Source organism: Hyaena hyaena, unplaced genomic scaffold, assembly GCF_003009895.1.
Source record: "Hyaena hyaena isolate Hyena2069 unplaced genomic scaffold, ASM300989v1 scaffold_229, whole genome shotgun sequence".
Classification (NCBI taxonomy): domain Eukaryota; kingdom Metazoa; phylum Chordata; class Mammalia; order Carnivora; family Hyaenidae; genus Hyaena; species Hyaena hyaena.
The window spans coordinates 1674586-1690419 of record NW_024080861.1 but is presented as its reverse complement, the minus strand read 5'-3'; the positions used below and the strand labels follow the sequence as shown (position 1 = coordinate 1690419).

At 41.8% G+C, this 15834-nt stretch overlaps 1 protein-coding gene across 4 annotated transcripts in view; it reads left to right on the top strand.

Annotated features, from left to right (window-relative positions):
• The window catches only part of NHSL1 (NHS like 1), a 249925-nt gene that overhangs the window by 129023 nt on the left and 105068 nt on the right, over positions 1 to 15834 (top strand). The window contains exon 1 of one of the 4 annotated variants that reach the window (XM_039243577.1): positions 4526 to 4644. The exons of the other annotated variants lie outside the window; for them this stretch is intronic. Coding sequence (XP_039099508.1) covers positions 4629 to 4644 — 16 coding nt within the window. The 5' untranslated portion in view covers positions 4526 to 4628. Of the gene's footprint in view, positions 1 to 4525; positions 4645 to 15834 lie in introns of those variants that run through there. 4 annotated transcript variants of the gene reach the window in all.

Below are 15834 nucleotides of genomic sequence, written 5' to 3'. Positions count from 1 at the left end.
TCAAACAGGAGACAGGGCAAGATGATGATAGGTGGAGGAAGTGTCTGGAACAAAGACCTGTGTCCAGGTTTCCCCATGAGGACCTAGCACTGCTACAGAAGTAGCCAGACTGGTGCACTAGACCTGGGTAACTAACTGGGGAAAAAATGATGTTAGCCAATTTAAAGTTACAGTGCTCTGATATTTTTTTCTTCTTTCTCTTGGGCCTGTGGTAGTAATGCATATATAGGAAAACTCAGAACGCTGGTAAACACGGAAATACTGTAGAACCGTTGCGGAGCTGGCAATGACTAAACCTTTAGTAAGATGTTCTGATGGTACCACTCAGGTTGGCCACGAGAGGGACTTCTCTGGTCCTTCTGATCTTAAAAGTATCAGAGGGTTTCAGCATCCTCAGTCTCTTGTAGTATAGGGGAAAATGGAAAATGGTGTTTGTTAATAGGTCTTTAATCTCCTCTGACTTTCAAAGCACTAAGATAGAGGTATGAAAACAGGCCTTACCTGGTGGAATACTTTTCTTTTACAAACCCTGGAATGGGTACAGAGAAGGAGTTTTTCATCGTTATCTGACTCTTTTGGTAGGAGTTAGAGTCAAGATGCACAGAAAGAAAATAATGGCTTGCCTGCTTTTCTTGCACAATTTTGTCTTGTGTTTTGCTAGGAACAAGTAGAATTTTGAGTCTTTCTAGATTCACTAATTCAATGCGTCGTATAAATTAATTCCTAATTTACTGATATCTTCACTATTTTATTGAAACAACTAAAAATTTTTGAGCACACAAATTTCATAGTGCTGGTTTGGAAGATCTAAATATCTGAGAGTTTTTGGCTATATGTAGGGCTACCACTCCCTCTGGCAGAGATGCTAATGTTAAACTTTAACACAATGCTGGATGTTGTAATCCTCCCAGGGAGAGAAATGCTTATGCTCTAAGGTCATGGCTGGCAAAGGCACCTGTGTCCTGTCCAAAGGGTGGTGAATTCTGCAAGCATGCATCAGCCCAGGTTCGCTCTCCTCATACAGGATTCCTAGGTTTATATATATATTTTTTTTAATTAAGAATTTTTTTAAACGGTTTAGTTATTTCTGAAAGAGAGAGAGAGACAGCGTGAGCAGGGGAGGGGCAGAGAGAGAGGGAGACACAGAATCTGAAGCAGGCTCCAGGCTCTGAGCTGTCAGCACAGAGCCCGATTCGGGGCTCGAACCCTGTAATTCAAACAGTGAGATCATGACCTGAACCAAAGTCAGATGCTTAACCGACTGAGCCACCCAGACGCCTGATCCTAGGTTTATATTTTTCAATCTCAGTAGTGATGCTCACTGGTGACAGATCATAATAATTTTCATAGATACTTCTTATTTTTTCTCCTAGATTGAACAGTGTGCCCTTTCATGTTTTATTTCTCACACATATTCACAATTGGTTGATGGTGAAAACAAGGGATTTAAAAAGCATTTATATATAGTTGTATGTTTGATATTAATAAAAAACTGATTCCATTTTCACTGCTTGCCTTTAATACCGTGACCTTTTCAGAGTGATACCCATAATTTCACTAATTAAATAGAAGGTGACATTTGTGCTGCTTAGGAATGTTCTAGGAAGATTTTTTTTTTTTAAATTTAGCCACATGGTGTGGAAGAAACAGGTTTAAGCCCATGTAATCATAAATTAAAGTTAGTTTAAAAAGGGAAAAAAAAGTGTCCCCCTTCACGCACAAGGCTTACTCAGCGAACTATGTTAGTTTCCTAGGGCTGCTGTAATGAATACAACAAATGGGTGGCTTGAGATGACAGAAATGTATTCTCTCCCTGTTCAGGGGGCCAGAAGTCCAAAATCAAGATGTCCACAGGCCATGTTCCCTCCAGAGGCTCTAGGGGACAATCCTTCCCTGCCTCTTTCAGCTTCGGACAGCTCCAGGTAGTCCTTGCCTTGTGGATACATAACTCCATTCTTGCGGTCCCTTTACGGGCTTCTCTCTGTGTTTTCTGTCTCTTTCTTTAAAAGAAATACCCTTGTCCTTACCACCACCCTAATCCAGTATTAGCTTACCTTGATCCTTACCTTAAGTACATCTACAAAGACTTTACTGCCAAATAAGGTCATATCCTGAGGCTCTGGGTAGAAAGGAATGTTGGAGGGGAAACTATTCAACCCATTACATTGAATTATTGATGTTGTAACCTGGTAAGCCAGCGTAGCTTAGTTAGGCGGTAATAGGCAAGAAGCTATCATTGATCATTATTAACTTTGTGTATTCTTCTAATATATAACTTATCAGATTATGTTAGTTATTTATTCATCCACCTACCTCTTGCACTAAACCATGAGAAGGCAAAGGTTGTCTCTTTTCCTGACAGAAAACACTTATATTCACATACATATCTATATTTATATATGTCACAGTGAAAAATTAATGGGGTAGGCTAAAAGATTGAATATTAAAGTTAGTTTAGTCCCCACATTCAGTGCACACATTTACAGCTTTATGAACTGCTGTGGAGGCCAGCTCAATAATGCTACAGATATGGCTGCAATTAAGTTCTCTTTGCTTTCCAATTCAGTATTCTTTCTAGCATGTAAAATCATCTCTGTATTAAAAAGTTTGACTGTGGGGCACCTGGGTGGCTCAGTCGGTTAGGTGTCCAACTTTGGCTCAGGTCATGATCACACAGTTGGTGGGTTCGAGCCCCCCATCAGGCTCTGTGCTGACAGCTAGCTCAGAGCCTGGAGACTGCTTCAAATTCTGTGTCTCCCTCTCTCTCTGCTCACTCTGTGTCTCTCTCAGAAATAAATAAAAGATTAAAAAGTAAATAAATAAAAGGTTTGATGTAAGTATTCAGAGTGCTGCTAAAAGCATATAACCATCCAAAACTCCACACTGACCTGTGTTCCGAAATCCTAATTCTCCAACATGTAGAATTACTCTCTGTGCAAATTAAAAAGGCGACTAAGCCAAAAGAACACTTTGAGGAATACCTTTGCAATTGGTAAATCGCATGGGAGAGCACTCAAAATAAGAAAAGACAAGGAATGACTCTGCCCATCTGTGGGGGCTGGAGAGGGTGTTCCATGGTGAGATGGAAAAGGCTAAGTCAGGTGGCTTGACACTGATCTTGACACAGCTGCTGGTTAGTTGGGCAAATCACCTCATCTCTGAAGCAGTCTCTGAGTGATGAGTAATAAGGTTCCAGCTCTGTTCTAGGAGTTAATATACTGTCATTCCATGCAGATGTTTTTCAACCCAGCAGCTTCTGGCTAGGGTCCTCTTACATGTCCTTGTGGACAAAGCAACTAGTGCAATGGCTTCCTCATCATAGGGAACTTATTAACCAGGCACTGCTGGTAATACTTCAAGACGAGGAGTAGAAACCAAATGAGGGTACGCTGACCTGTATGTTGAAAGCCAAAAGACACTGAGCATCCACACCATGTCTCAAGGGCTGCAGCGAGCACTCCAGGACACAGACAGATAGGTTAGTTCTGTGAGTCAGTTTCCTGTACCCTGTGAAGTCAAAAGGAAGACCTGCACACAGCAACGGACCTTGCAAACAATGGCCACTTCCGGTGGCCAGGGGACTCAAGAGTCTCTGAGCGTCTGGAGGGCACTCACAGTTCAGACAGCACATTCAAGCAGGGTACTCCTGAGGCCACATTTGTAGACCGTTTCTCTTTAGATACACAGTGAAGTTCCTTCTTCCACTTTGAACCTCTGTTAAAGAGTTTACAGTGATCTTGAACTCAGCCAGAGTGAACTTAGCTTTTCAGTGGAGAAGGAGAAATTTAACAAGCGGATTGTGGCTGCAGCAGACTTAGAAATTCACATCCTCTGATGCCAGCTAAAGTGCACTGATGTTGGTTTCCTCGTGTGAAAATTGACAATGCCATGGAAACGTAACAACGCTTCAGATTTGTATCCTAACACTCAAGTTTATTAATAGCAGCAGTCGTAATAATAATGACAGTCAACATGTCCATAGTGCTTACTATTTGTTTGACACAGAAGAGGGTGCTTCACATATATCCATTCATTTATAAAGATTCAGACAGCTGTGTGCTGTTTCACATCATAATGTTTAGTGCTACTTATGTACCAGCATATGAGTTGTTCCATATCAGAAAGAAAAAAAAAAAAAAGCATATGAGTAACATAGGAATAACAAAGCCAAAGAATAGTAGTCTATTCTATATACTATATATATTTATAATTCATAGCAAAGAGTGAAACCAAGTCAAGTGATTTCCCCTTTGTGTTGATCACGTGAGGTCCTGCATCTGGTTCAATGGAAAAAAAAAAAAAAACCCCTGCTGATAAGACAAACAAATGGGCTTGCCCTTACGCAGTTCTGCGCTGCGCTATGTGAACAGTCCCAGCTCCCCTCACTTTCCAAGATGATCCTGGCTGATTCTCTGGTGTGAAGCAGCGTATGAAAGATAGGGAGGTGTCAGCAGCTTGGCCCAGAAAGCCAGGGATTGGGTAGTGGCTTCCTGTAATCGCAGTAGCTGGCTGGCTGCCCTGCTCTCTGGCAGTGGATGTGGGGAGGTGGGCTGGGAGACGGCTGTGCCTAGCACTGCAGGCTACATGGGGCTGTAAGAGCACCAGCCCCTCCATGGAACTGCTTCAGAATGTTCTGCCTGAAAGGTGAGGGGGCGTTGGGTGCCTTTGGGTGGTGAAGTTTTAATTAGGAAAAACTGTCAACTAGCATCAGAGTCTGAGTCTCAGTGCTAGCACTATTAAAAGCAAAGCTTGAGGGAGTTTGTTAAGTCTGAAAGTGAAAAAGTCATTGTTCTTTTTGTTGTTGTTGTTGCAAACAGGAAGAAAGACCTCCTGATGGGGAGATGAAATTTTCTTTTAGACAGAAAGGATATTTCTCTGTTGGGACATGTTTTGTATGTGCTTCGTCGCAGCCAAAAGTAGTTACAAGTTTAGTATTAAGGAAATTTAATGAAAGTAGGAACGGTTTGCAGTTGTCACATGAGTTCTGTCAGAGAAGTTTTCATGCGACAAGTTGCTCATGTACAGGATCAGCATGAATGGAAAGAGGGAATCAATTCTCTTCTTTTAAGCTTTAATGTTTGAATTCAGGAATGAATTTTACTGTAGAGCATACTCCTTGTTCTAGCTATGTATGGATGATAGGGCTTCCTAAGTACTGTAAGATGGTGAACGTGTGAGCATGTGTAGAGATTCCTTGATTAGTCAGGGAGTGTTTTCTCTTTTTAGGCAAGTATTTTTTTCTTCAGACTATTTTTGTCTATTTTTGTTCCGACTCTTGTCTTAATGTAACTAATTTAGACATTGTAGAGTGTGTTTGTGAGATTGTTGGACTGGAAGAGTTAAAATTAATTTCCTTGGAACCGGGGTAGACTTTTTTGTTCCTATCTTTTAGTGTATGTCATTCTCTTGATGGAAAATTCTTGACAGCTTTTCAGTTTTGGGACATTAAATGATCCTGGCTTACTCACTTTGCTGATTTCTCCTTTGTCGGCAAAGCTTATTAATGGGTTATGGACATGGATTCTGTAGATTGCACTTTTACAGTTTTAACTCTCATCTGACACCTTAAAAACCAGCCACGTCTTTAATAGTAAACTCTGAGTCTGGTATGTTTGTTTCTATGGTTTTTACAAATTTGATGAAAGCAAGAGGGGTAAGAACAAACAAGGACATCACATTTTTCTCTCCCTACGAATTCAATTAGTTCTTGCTATAGAGAGTATCTAGTTGCAGTGGATTTCTAATGTGCTCTACAAGAGTGAAATGAATTTGGATAGTCCTGAAAAATAACTTTAGATGAAATGAGTTATGAGCTCTCATGATACTGTTTGTTAAAAAACTTGTTTGCTCAAAAAAAAAAAAAAAAGCGTAACTATGAAGAGCCAGAATTCAGTATTATGGGAGGAGGGTTGGTGTCATTTCCAGTGCAGTTGAAATCATGGTGATCTAATGATAGCTTGAGGTTTAGGATTTTTAATTGAATGCAGGTGTGGAGTTGTTGCAGGGTCTGACTTCTGCAGATTCAACATATCTGTCTCCACCTATTCCCATAACAGCAATTTCATTTTATTAAAGAATCTATCAATTTCATGGACTCTTAGTTTCCGTGGTAACTTAGGAAATTTTAGAAAGTCAAGTGAATGGCATGTGATGACAAGTGAGTACTTTTGTGCTGAAGTGTGCGTTCTAATCAGGAATCCACAATCCCCTGTAAAGCTCACTCTGATCTCCCAGCAGCCAGGACCAACAGTTGACATTTGGCTCCCTTCCTGTGACTTATAGCCTCTTGATTTACAGTCATGATTTGTCGCTTGCCCTTTGTGCTTCATACGAGGCAAACACATGATGAAGGAATGGTGAGTGAGGTTGCACACAGGACTGTGAAGGGCTACTTGTGGGTGCTTTGTGTTTCCCCCATTGGAGACTTTTTCAGAGGCTTCCATTAATTAGCCTGTGTCTATGGCCAGCTGAGGTTCTAGGGGCTATTGAGTCTGTGGTTGACCATTGACATTAAAGGAAACATGATTGCCCTTTTTTGGGGTAAGGTATGGTTCTGAATATTCCTTTTTATTGTTGAAAGAAAACACTCACATGAGGCAGTCTCCCACATTGCTGCAGGGTTTCCTTTGCTCCATTTAGACTATTTTTTTTTTTTCCCCTAAAGTCATGTCTACTCAGTTTTTGGTCAATTTGGTGCTAGAAAAAATGCCTTCTTGGAAGAGAACTGTCATCTTTGTCATTGCTGTCGGCTGTTATAACTCACATAGTTACAGTCACTCTTTATTATTGCCATTGAAGTAGCTCAGATACATTCACTCCACCCAAGTTCATATTATATGAGCAGCATCTGAGCTCCCACCCTCTGGGAGGATGCTCTCTTGAGTTCTGCCAAGGGTCCCTGTGGTTAACAAAGCCGTTGTGTGTTGCTCCTTCGCTGTGTCATCAGTGATCTACTGTGGTCTAGGAAGTGAGTTTCTGACTAATCAAATAATATGATTAACAGCAAACTACCATACATGTATTGGAAACCATCCATGGATTACTCTCCATTCAAAATATCAGAATAAAATATTTTTACCACTAATCCTGGGTGGAACACAAGTTTCTCTGAGACGATTCAGGATGCACGTTTCTTAATTATGGCACACCAGCATCATCTTTGTAAATATTACTTGTCTTTGTAGTGTATCTCTAACTCTGAAGACTGTTTTCCTTTCAGTATCTGTCACAGACAGATATTTTGTAAAACAACATTGTGCTCTGTGTGATACCACGGTAAAGTCAAACAGCTATAGAAGTTAAGCATTTACTCTTGTTTCCTGTCGCAGACTGGTAGCAAAGCATTGGCCAAGTGGCACTGCTTAGTAGAATTCTAGAGCTTCTATAACAAATTACTGGTTAGTAAGTGGATTAAAGCAGACATTTCTTGGGAAGCTTGGGTGGCTCAGTCAGTTGAGCGTCTGACTTTGGCTTAGGTCACGATCTCGCGGTCTGTGGGTTTGAGCCCCACATCAGGCTCTGTGCCAACAGCTCAGAGCCTAGAGCCTGCTTCACATTCTGTGTCTCCCCCTCTCTCTTCTCTCCTGCTTGTGTTCTCTGTGTCTACCAAAAATAAGTAAATTTCTTTTTCCTTCTTCCAGTTTCTGGTGGTCTTGGGTATTTCTTGGCTTGTGGTAGCATCTCTGGCTCTGTTTTCACATGGCCTTCTTCCTGGGGTACCTCTGTAACATTTTTCCCCCAGGTTCACTTATTTATCTTTTTAAAAATTAATTAATTTATTTATTTATTTAGAGAGTGTGCTTACACATGCACGTGAGTAGGGAAGAGACAGAGAGAGGGAGAGAGAGAATCCCAAGCAGGCTCTGCGCTCTGCCTAACATGGGGCTCGATCCTACAGACCATGAGATCATGACCTTCAGCTACCCAGGTGCCAGTATCTTTATAATTAAAAAAACAAAACAAAACAAAAAGAAACACGTGTCATTGGATTTCTGATCTACCCTACTCCAGTATATGACCTCATCTTAACTGATTATATCTGCAAGGATTCTTTTTCCTAACGAGGTCACATTCTGAGGTTCCTGGTGGACATGGATTTAGGGGGATACTGTTTAACCCATTAGAGTAGACAGGTTGTAAAATCCCTTTGACTGAAGGTAGCCTTATAGGAGGTGTATTGAATGGAGAGCTACACTGTAAGAATGACTCTCCAGTATAGGTGCTTGGGGATACACTTAAAACTTAAGTTTAAGACAGGTTTGCCTGGGCAGGTAGAAAGGTCAAGAATGTGCCCACTATGATCAGTCACGCAAAAGAAAATGTTGCCCTTTTGTATCCTATAATGATTCCAGTTTTCTTCATGAACTCTTGCCCTACCGAGAAAGGGGAAAACAAAAAACAAAATTGAGCTTGGTTCACTGCAGTCAACTCAGTGCGGGCCAAAATTTAAACAGTTGCCTTAGCTAGCCCAGTCTGTCGGATGACTCAGTCTTTCAGAAATCTCCTATTACCCTCCTTCTCTCCAAAGTGGATTTTGTTGCTAAGTCTTCCCCTTATTAATATAACACAAGGGATGCATGCTAAGTTACATCCTCTTGAATCATTGGCTTATTCGTTAATTTTTAAAATTGTAAAGCAAGATACCTCTCTGTAGTTGAGTTAAAAAAAATAAAGCATTATTTTAAAAATGTCATTCTTAATGTGGAAAGGAATACTCATAATCCTTTTGTGGTCTAAGAATAATTTTAGTATGTTTTATGAGCATCATAGACCTTACGTTTCTGACTTTAGTATTGGGTTTTACCGAGTCGGCATCCTCTCCAGGGATTTCAACCTGGCTTTGGTGTTGGACTAGATTCTTTCTTTTCTCAGCTCTTCTTGTCATGCAAGATCTGGAAATCCAGTTTCATGGATTGGAAAAGTGGTAAATTCTATGGAGTGGGTGTACCCCAGCTGCCTGCGTGCTCAGCGTGGTAGGGTCCTGTCTTTATCCGTTTCTGCCACAAGTTACAGACTTAGGAAAGCCTTTAGGTTGCCTAATAATAGCAGAGAGTTATGTTGGAGATTACAGCTATGAACTATCTCAGGCATGTGTTTCTGCTCCCACGAGGGCCGTTCATGCTAGAAGCTCAGCTCTCTCCCTCGTGCACCCTGGAACAGATCAGAGTACTTCCCAGTTGTCTTGTGTATGTTGTGCATGTAAAAGAATTCCTTAGATTCTTTTCTTGGCAGCATTTGGAAAATAATGTCTGGAATCAGAAACAGATTTGTTATTTCTGTGCTGAAACAAGTGCATTTTTCAAGTTAGCTAGCAAGTAACCATTTGCTCTGGAAGGTTCCCCACCCCTTCTTAAGTCAGGATGAAACTATCAAGTAAGGACTGAGCAACGTTTATGCTATTTTGCTATTTGGTATTGAGCATCACTTGAATAATCAAAATGCGAAAGTGACCTTGAGAATAATGCATCTTTCTCAATCTGGATATTTTACTAATCATATATTTAGACTTTGAGTTTTACTTAAATTAGCAGCTTTTAGGACTGTAGTCCTGCAGGCCTGCCTATTTCCCCTCCTCTCGTTTCGTTTAAAAATTGCATATAATTGTTAGTCAATAACCGACAGCTACCAAAGGGAATTCACATTGCTCAATCTGCAATTTAAAGTAGCACTTTTAATAAACACACTGGTGATATCATGCATTTTTCAAACTGGCGGCAAAGCTCTTGAAATTTAATAAACCAAACAAAGCTGGCCCTTTATTTCCTTTGTCTTTCCCTTAAAAACTTTATCATGCTTTCTGGTTCTTTCTTCCTTGTACGACTAATCAAAATCTCGCTTTTCAATATGTTAAAGGAAGGAGGAGCCAGATCACAAAGCTGAATAGATGATATAATACATACTAGGAGGTGCTCTCCTTAAGGAATGAAAATGCAGTTAACCGAGCTTTGCTGCCTAAAGCTCACAGGGCTGGGGGTCTGCTTATTTCTAGAGCATGCTCTGTGCAAAGATAGTGCTCTGGGTAATTTGGTGGAACTGAATCAAATGACTTGAATTACCAACAGTGCTGGCAAAGGTTTCAGTTAAGTTCTCCATTTTAATACCTCCTGTTCCATTTTTACCTTTTCTTGTTTCCTCTTTCTTCCTGTCTTTTCTAGTGTTTTTTTTTTTTTTTTTTTTTTCCTTTCCCACTCTTATCCTCTTCTGATTGCCCATTGAGGGAGCTGTATCGCTCTAGTTACGGAGGTGTGATCAGTAGTCTGCACACGCGTTAGTAAAGGTGATAGTTAATAGACGAAGGCAAATGGATCAGTGCGATGAAGGCAATTTACCACTCGGAACACCACGTCACCACCATCAAGCAGGCACAAAGGTATGCAGGGGTACGTATTTTCCTCTTTTAAATGTCAGAAGGAAACACTGCTTGAAAACAACCTAAGGGTCTTTAAGCAATTAATAGCGTTTGCATGATTAAATAGCTTGGCAAGATTTTTTTTTTTTTACTGGGGGACACTAGGCGGGAAGATGGATATCCTTAAATTGAAAAACGTCAAATTATTTTATAAAATCATACATGGCAACTGAATTTGAAATGAGGAGGTCTTAATTTGACAGGCAATGCAATGCCAAACCATTTGGTATGATGTTAGCAATGTTTCCTCCATCTGCTGGCTACATGACACTTATCAATAGGTTTTATTTGGGTTTAAATTTTTTATTGTTGGTGCTGTCAAAATGTAGCTGATATTGAGAGCCTTTGAGACAAAAAGACATGCTGACTTGAACTTGTGTTAAATTTGTATGTGGGAGGAGGGTACATGGTAAATGTGAACACTCATGGCCACTCTTTCTTTGGAATGTCTTCTTATAACAAAAAGATATAAATAGCACAAAGTGAACTTCAGGAACTGTGTGTGGAAATATAATGAAAGTAAATTTATGTTTAAGTGGAGACTGGTTTTCAAAGGTCAGATTATATATATGTTTGTTCTTGAGACATTCTGGAAGGCAGCGTTTGAAAACAAAGAGAATCTCTCCTTCGGTGACCGCAAGATGACATCTATGATCTTTATTTCAAAACTGTGCAAGCTTTGAAAACTGTGCAAGCTTTGTTGTCCCTGCAACTTTAGAATGAAAGTTGTGAGCAGGGCCTCTGCTCTCCCAAGTGAGCCGCTGTTCACAGTAGGGGGAGTAATGAGGGAAGGCTGGACTGTGGCTTCAGAGGGTGATCTCAGGAAAGGGAGGCAGAGGGCATCCACATCGTTCAGGGCAGCCTCAGGAGAGAGGCAGGAGTCCAGGAGATTCTAGAGTTGGCAAATGATTGGCTGGGGAAACTGATTAGTACCACAAGTTAAGAATAGGGACCTTTCGGGGCGCCTGGGTGGCTTAGTCAGTTAAGCGTCCGACTTTCGCTTAGGTCGTGATCTCGCGGTTCGTGGGTTCGGGCCCCGCGTCGGGCTCTGTGCTGACTGCCAGCTCAGAGCCTGGAGCCTGTTTCAGTCTGTGACTCCCTCTCTCTCTGACCCTCCCCTGCTCACACTGTCTCTCTCTCTCCTAGAAATAAATAAAACATTAAAAAAAATTAAAAAAAAAAGAAAAGAATAGGGACCTTTCAGGGCACCTGGTTGGCTCAGTCGGTTAAACATCCGACTTTGGCTCAGGTCATGATCTCAACGGTCCGTGGGTTGGAGCCCCGTGTCGGGCTCTGTGCTGACAGCTCCGAGCCTGGAGCCTGCTTTGGATTCTGTGTCTCCCTCTCTCTCTGCCCCTCCCCTGCTCTGACTCGTGTGTGTGTGTGTGTGTATGTGTGTGTGTGTGTATGTGTGTGTGTGTTTGTCTCAAAAATAAAAACACACACAAAAAGGAAAAATAATAGTGACCTTTCTGTTTACAAACAGAAAAGGTTCCTCAGCAAATGCAAAGGGAGCTTTGGGAAATGCCCTGGGATTAGATGATGTGGCAGAAGAAAACAAAACACGGGGAAGCACTTAGCACCCGTTGGCACCCCATGCTCCATCCTGGCCATCTCCTGCAGACCACGCTTCTACTTTCCCCAGACTCTTCCCTAATTTCTAGAGGCCAAAGGAAGCTCTGGTCCCTTCTGTTTCCCTAGAAAAGTGTTGCCATAACAGAATACCCAGTTGTAGGCCAAAAAGGCCCGTATTATCCCAAGGTGCCTAATTTGCATATTGAAATTCATCTAGAATTTGTTGAGATTCTGAGATACCTCTGAAGTTCTCTCATCTGGCCAAAATGTTTTGTCAGAATTTTAGGTATAAGAGTTTATTCATCAGATATTGATGGATACTTACCATGTGCCAGGTGCCCCCCTCCCCAGGAAAGCCTTCCGTGGCTGAGGCTCCCGGGCTCCTCAGAATGCCCAGGCCTCAGCTTCTGTAGAATCCAAGACCTCCAGCCACTTTCTGGTCTCCTTGAGTGCACTTTTGGGGGTCCCTCTTTCCCTGAGGTAGACTTTAAGAACAAAGCAAAGCCAGAGACTTTTTCAAGGGTCTTCCTGCCAATTATGACCCAAATAACAAGAAGAATTAAGAGGTTAGTGAAGAGGATTCTGTAAATTCCAACTCTGTCCCTTAACAATACAAGCTTGAGCAGAATCTCCTTAGTTATTAGAATACAATCTACCTGATAAAATATTGAGGATTAAGTAATACCTTATATGAGATGCTGGGCATTTTCTCAAAAGTATGTAGTAATGGCATTTAATTTGACCTGAGTGCTTTATAAAGTTACTGATGAAACCTACCTTGGGCTTCTGAAAGTAAAGACCAATTTGTACTTTAATCTGTGAGTATAGTGTTAACTATACAGTGAGAAAGATGCACTGCTGGATTTTTTTTTTAAGAGAGAGTACACAAATTGGGTAGGAGGAGAGAGAGAGAGAGAGAGAGAGAATGAGAATCCCAAGTAGGCTCTGCACTGTCAGCACAGAATTCAGTGTGGGGCTCGAACTCACAAACCCTGAGATCATGACCTGAGCCGAAGTCAGATGCTTAACCGACTCAGCCACCCAGGCGCCCCATATCCTGCTGGATTTTTATCACAGCACATTTACACCAACTCTTGTAAAGTTTTCTGGAATCACAGTTGCATAAATACACCCAGATGAATACAAGTCACATATACTGGCAAATGAACACGATAGCAGTACAAATATTTTGAAAGCCCTGGAAGCCAGCGAGCGTATCCTGATACCATTCTAACTGCTTCATTGGAAGTGTTTGCTGCCACAGCAATGGAGACAAAACCTTTCCTTTTTGGAAATGTTTCCTGGCAGAACCAACACTTGATTTAAAAAAAATTTTTTTAAGCAAGATTTGGACTCTTCATGATGCGTTTCATAAAGTTGTTTTGTTTTCAGACAATCTCTCCGTAATTATAGGAGCGGAATGGCTGGCTGGCTGGTTTTATCTTTACGTAGGTGATAGTGTCCTTATCTTAGGATGAGTGCTTAGTGAGTGAGTGGTAATGAGGTCTCCTTAATCGCTGGGTTATTTCCTATCTTACCATATTCCTAGTTCTTCAGTAATCGGTAGCCCACTTTTCATCTCTGAATAGGCTAGTAACTGTGAATGGGGTCCAACTGAATCGTCCGTGAATTACAAAGGAAGTTTAAAACAAGTAGCACCTTGGAAAAGTGGCATTGTATGTCCATTCCTCCAAAAATGCAGTCCATAAACACCGAAAGGACTGAACATGGAGGAGTCAACTTTTGATGGCTCCAAGCTTGTTTTGAATATAAAACATCAGTTTGATACTTGCTATCACTTTTGCATTTGGGTTTATTTCCCTGCGCCTGCAGAGACGGCTTTCAGTCGCTTATTGAGAGCATCTAAAGCTTCAGTGTCCAGTCTCTTCTGCTCCCCATAGAAAGTTCATGTTGCTATGGCAAATGTGATCAATCTTGATGTATGTGCCTTTTGGCTTCTGGTAGCAAGTTTGGCTGAAAATGAGTTTATGTTACTTGCTCCCTGCCCCTCCCACACCTTCATGAAATCCTAGAATGGATCCATTGTTGGCATGTTATCTGTAGACGATAAAGTGTCTGGGAGCCAACGGGAAAACAGGAGACCCTAAAATAGATGAGATTTCTTTGGCACGTGACATACCGAAGGGTTCTTCCAGATTTCTACTATTTTGGACTGTATTTGACTACATGTTTTTTACTTTAATTTTCCCTTTTCCCTCCTTTCAACATTGGAAAGAGACCTCCATGTTCTCTGCATGAAAAGTAGCTCCTTTTGTCTGGTGGCCCCGAGCAACTGTGTGTGATGCCTGAAACGATGTCAGACTCTATGGACCCTGTAGAGCAATGAGAGAAGAGGCTTCTCTTGGCCAGGGTCATGCTGCCTTCACTGCACAACGAGAACCCATCCTGTGATTCTCTAGTCACTGCCAAGAGCCCTTTGCTGTTTTCCTGTACAGGAATCTAGTATTTGTGATGCACCGGTAATGCCCACGTTTCTGTTCTAGCCTAGACCTCTCCCCTAAACTGCAGATATGAATATCCATCTGCCTGTGCCACGTTTCCAACTGGATGTCTAGCAGACTTCATGATTATATGGAAACTCTGTGTCCCCCTCCTATTTGCCCCCACATCTGTTCTGTGCCTTTCTCATTTCAGTTAGGGGGGGCAAAGGAATCTTTCATATATGAAGTCATATATGACTCCTTTCTCTTTCATATGCTGCATTCAGTGTGTTCAAAAATCTCATTGAATCTATTTTTAAAATCTCTTCCAGAATCTGACTACCCCCCCACACCTATACTGCCAACCCCCCCCCCCCCCCCCCCCCCCCCCCCCCCCCCCCCCCCCCCCCCTGCCTGAGTCCCACCTGGACCACTACTAACTTAGCTTCCATGTAGAGACTGTTTCAACCCAGTAGCCCGTGTGAACCATTAAAAACACACGTGATCGGGAGTGCCTGGGTGGCTCAGTTAAGCATCTGACTTTGGCTCAGGTGCGTGATCTCATGGTTCATGAGTTTGAGCCCCGCATCGAGCTCTCTGTTGTCAGCACAGAGCCCAGTTTCAGACCCTCTGTCCCCTGCCCCACCCTCTCTTTCAAAAATAAACATTAAAAAACAAACAAACAAACAAACAAACCCATAAGTGATGGTGCCACTCCTTTGCTCAAAGCTCCATTTCGCTTGGAGAAAAAACTTGAGTCTTGGCAACTTCTTGTTATTTCCGGGGTGTCAGTCATGGGCTAAAACTAAATCATAGAAAAGAGGGGTTGTTATTCACGCCACAGGGCTTGCAGCTGTGTCAAATCCTTCAGTCTGGCTGAAGAGGAAAAAGAGTCCCAGGTGAGTCGTGCCTTGTTTGATGCTCACAGAAGGTCTGGTCTTTAATGACACTCCTTTGTCTTCTCCGCAAGGGAAATGGAGATCGTTTTACCCCATCTCATTTTAGCATTTAAGGTAATAGCCTGTGGATTTTTAATGCCCAAGATGTACCTTTGGTGTTTACTAAATTGATTTGATAAAGTTTTGGTTGGGATTCTTCAAAATTGACTCCCATGGCCTTTTTGATCAGAGAGCCCATCCAAATTAGAAAGCTCACTTACATGTTTAATAAGCACCTCGGTTTTCATTCTTAAGCATGTGTTTGTTTTGCTAAGCTTTGGTGTGTTATAAAGCATAGCAAAAAGTCCTCTCGTGACAGGTGCAGGATGGTTTTCTTTCACAGCATTGTAAAACTGGAGCACAGCTTCTGACCCCCTCATTGAGGCATGTCCCTTGGGACACGTGTTACTCTTGGTGTGTGCTTGTGACTGGTGATTTCACTTCCCTACTAGATTCTACGCCCCTTGAGGGC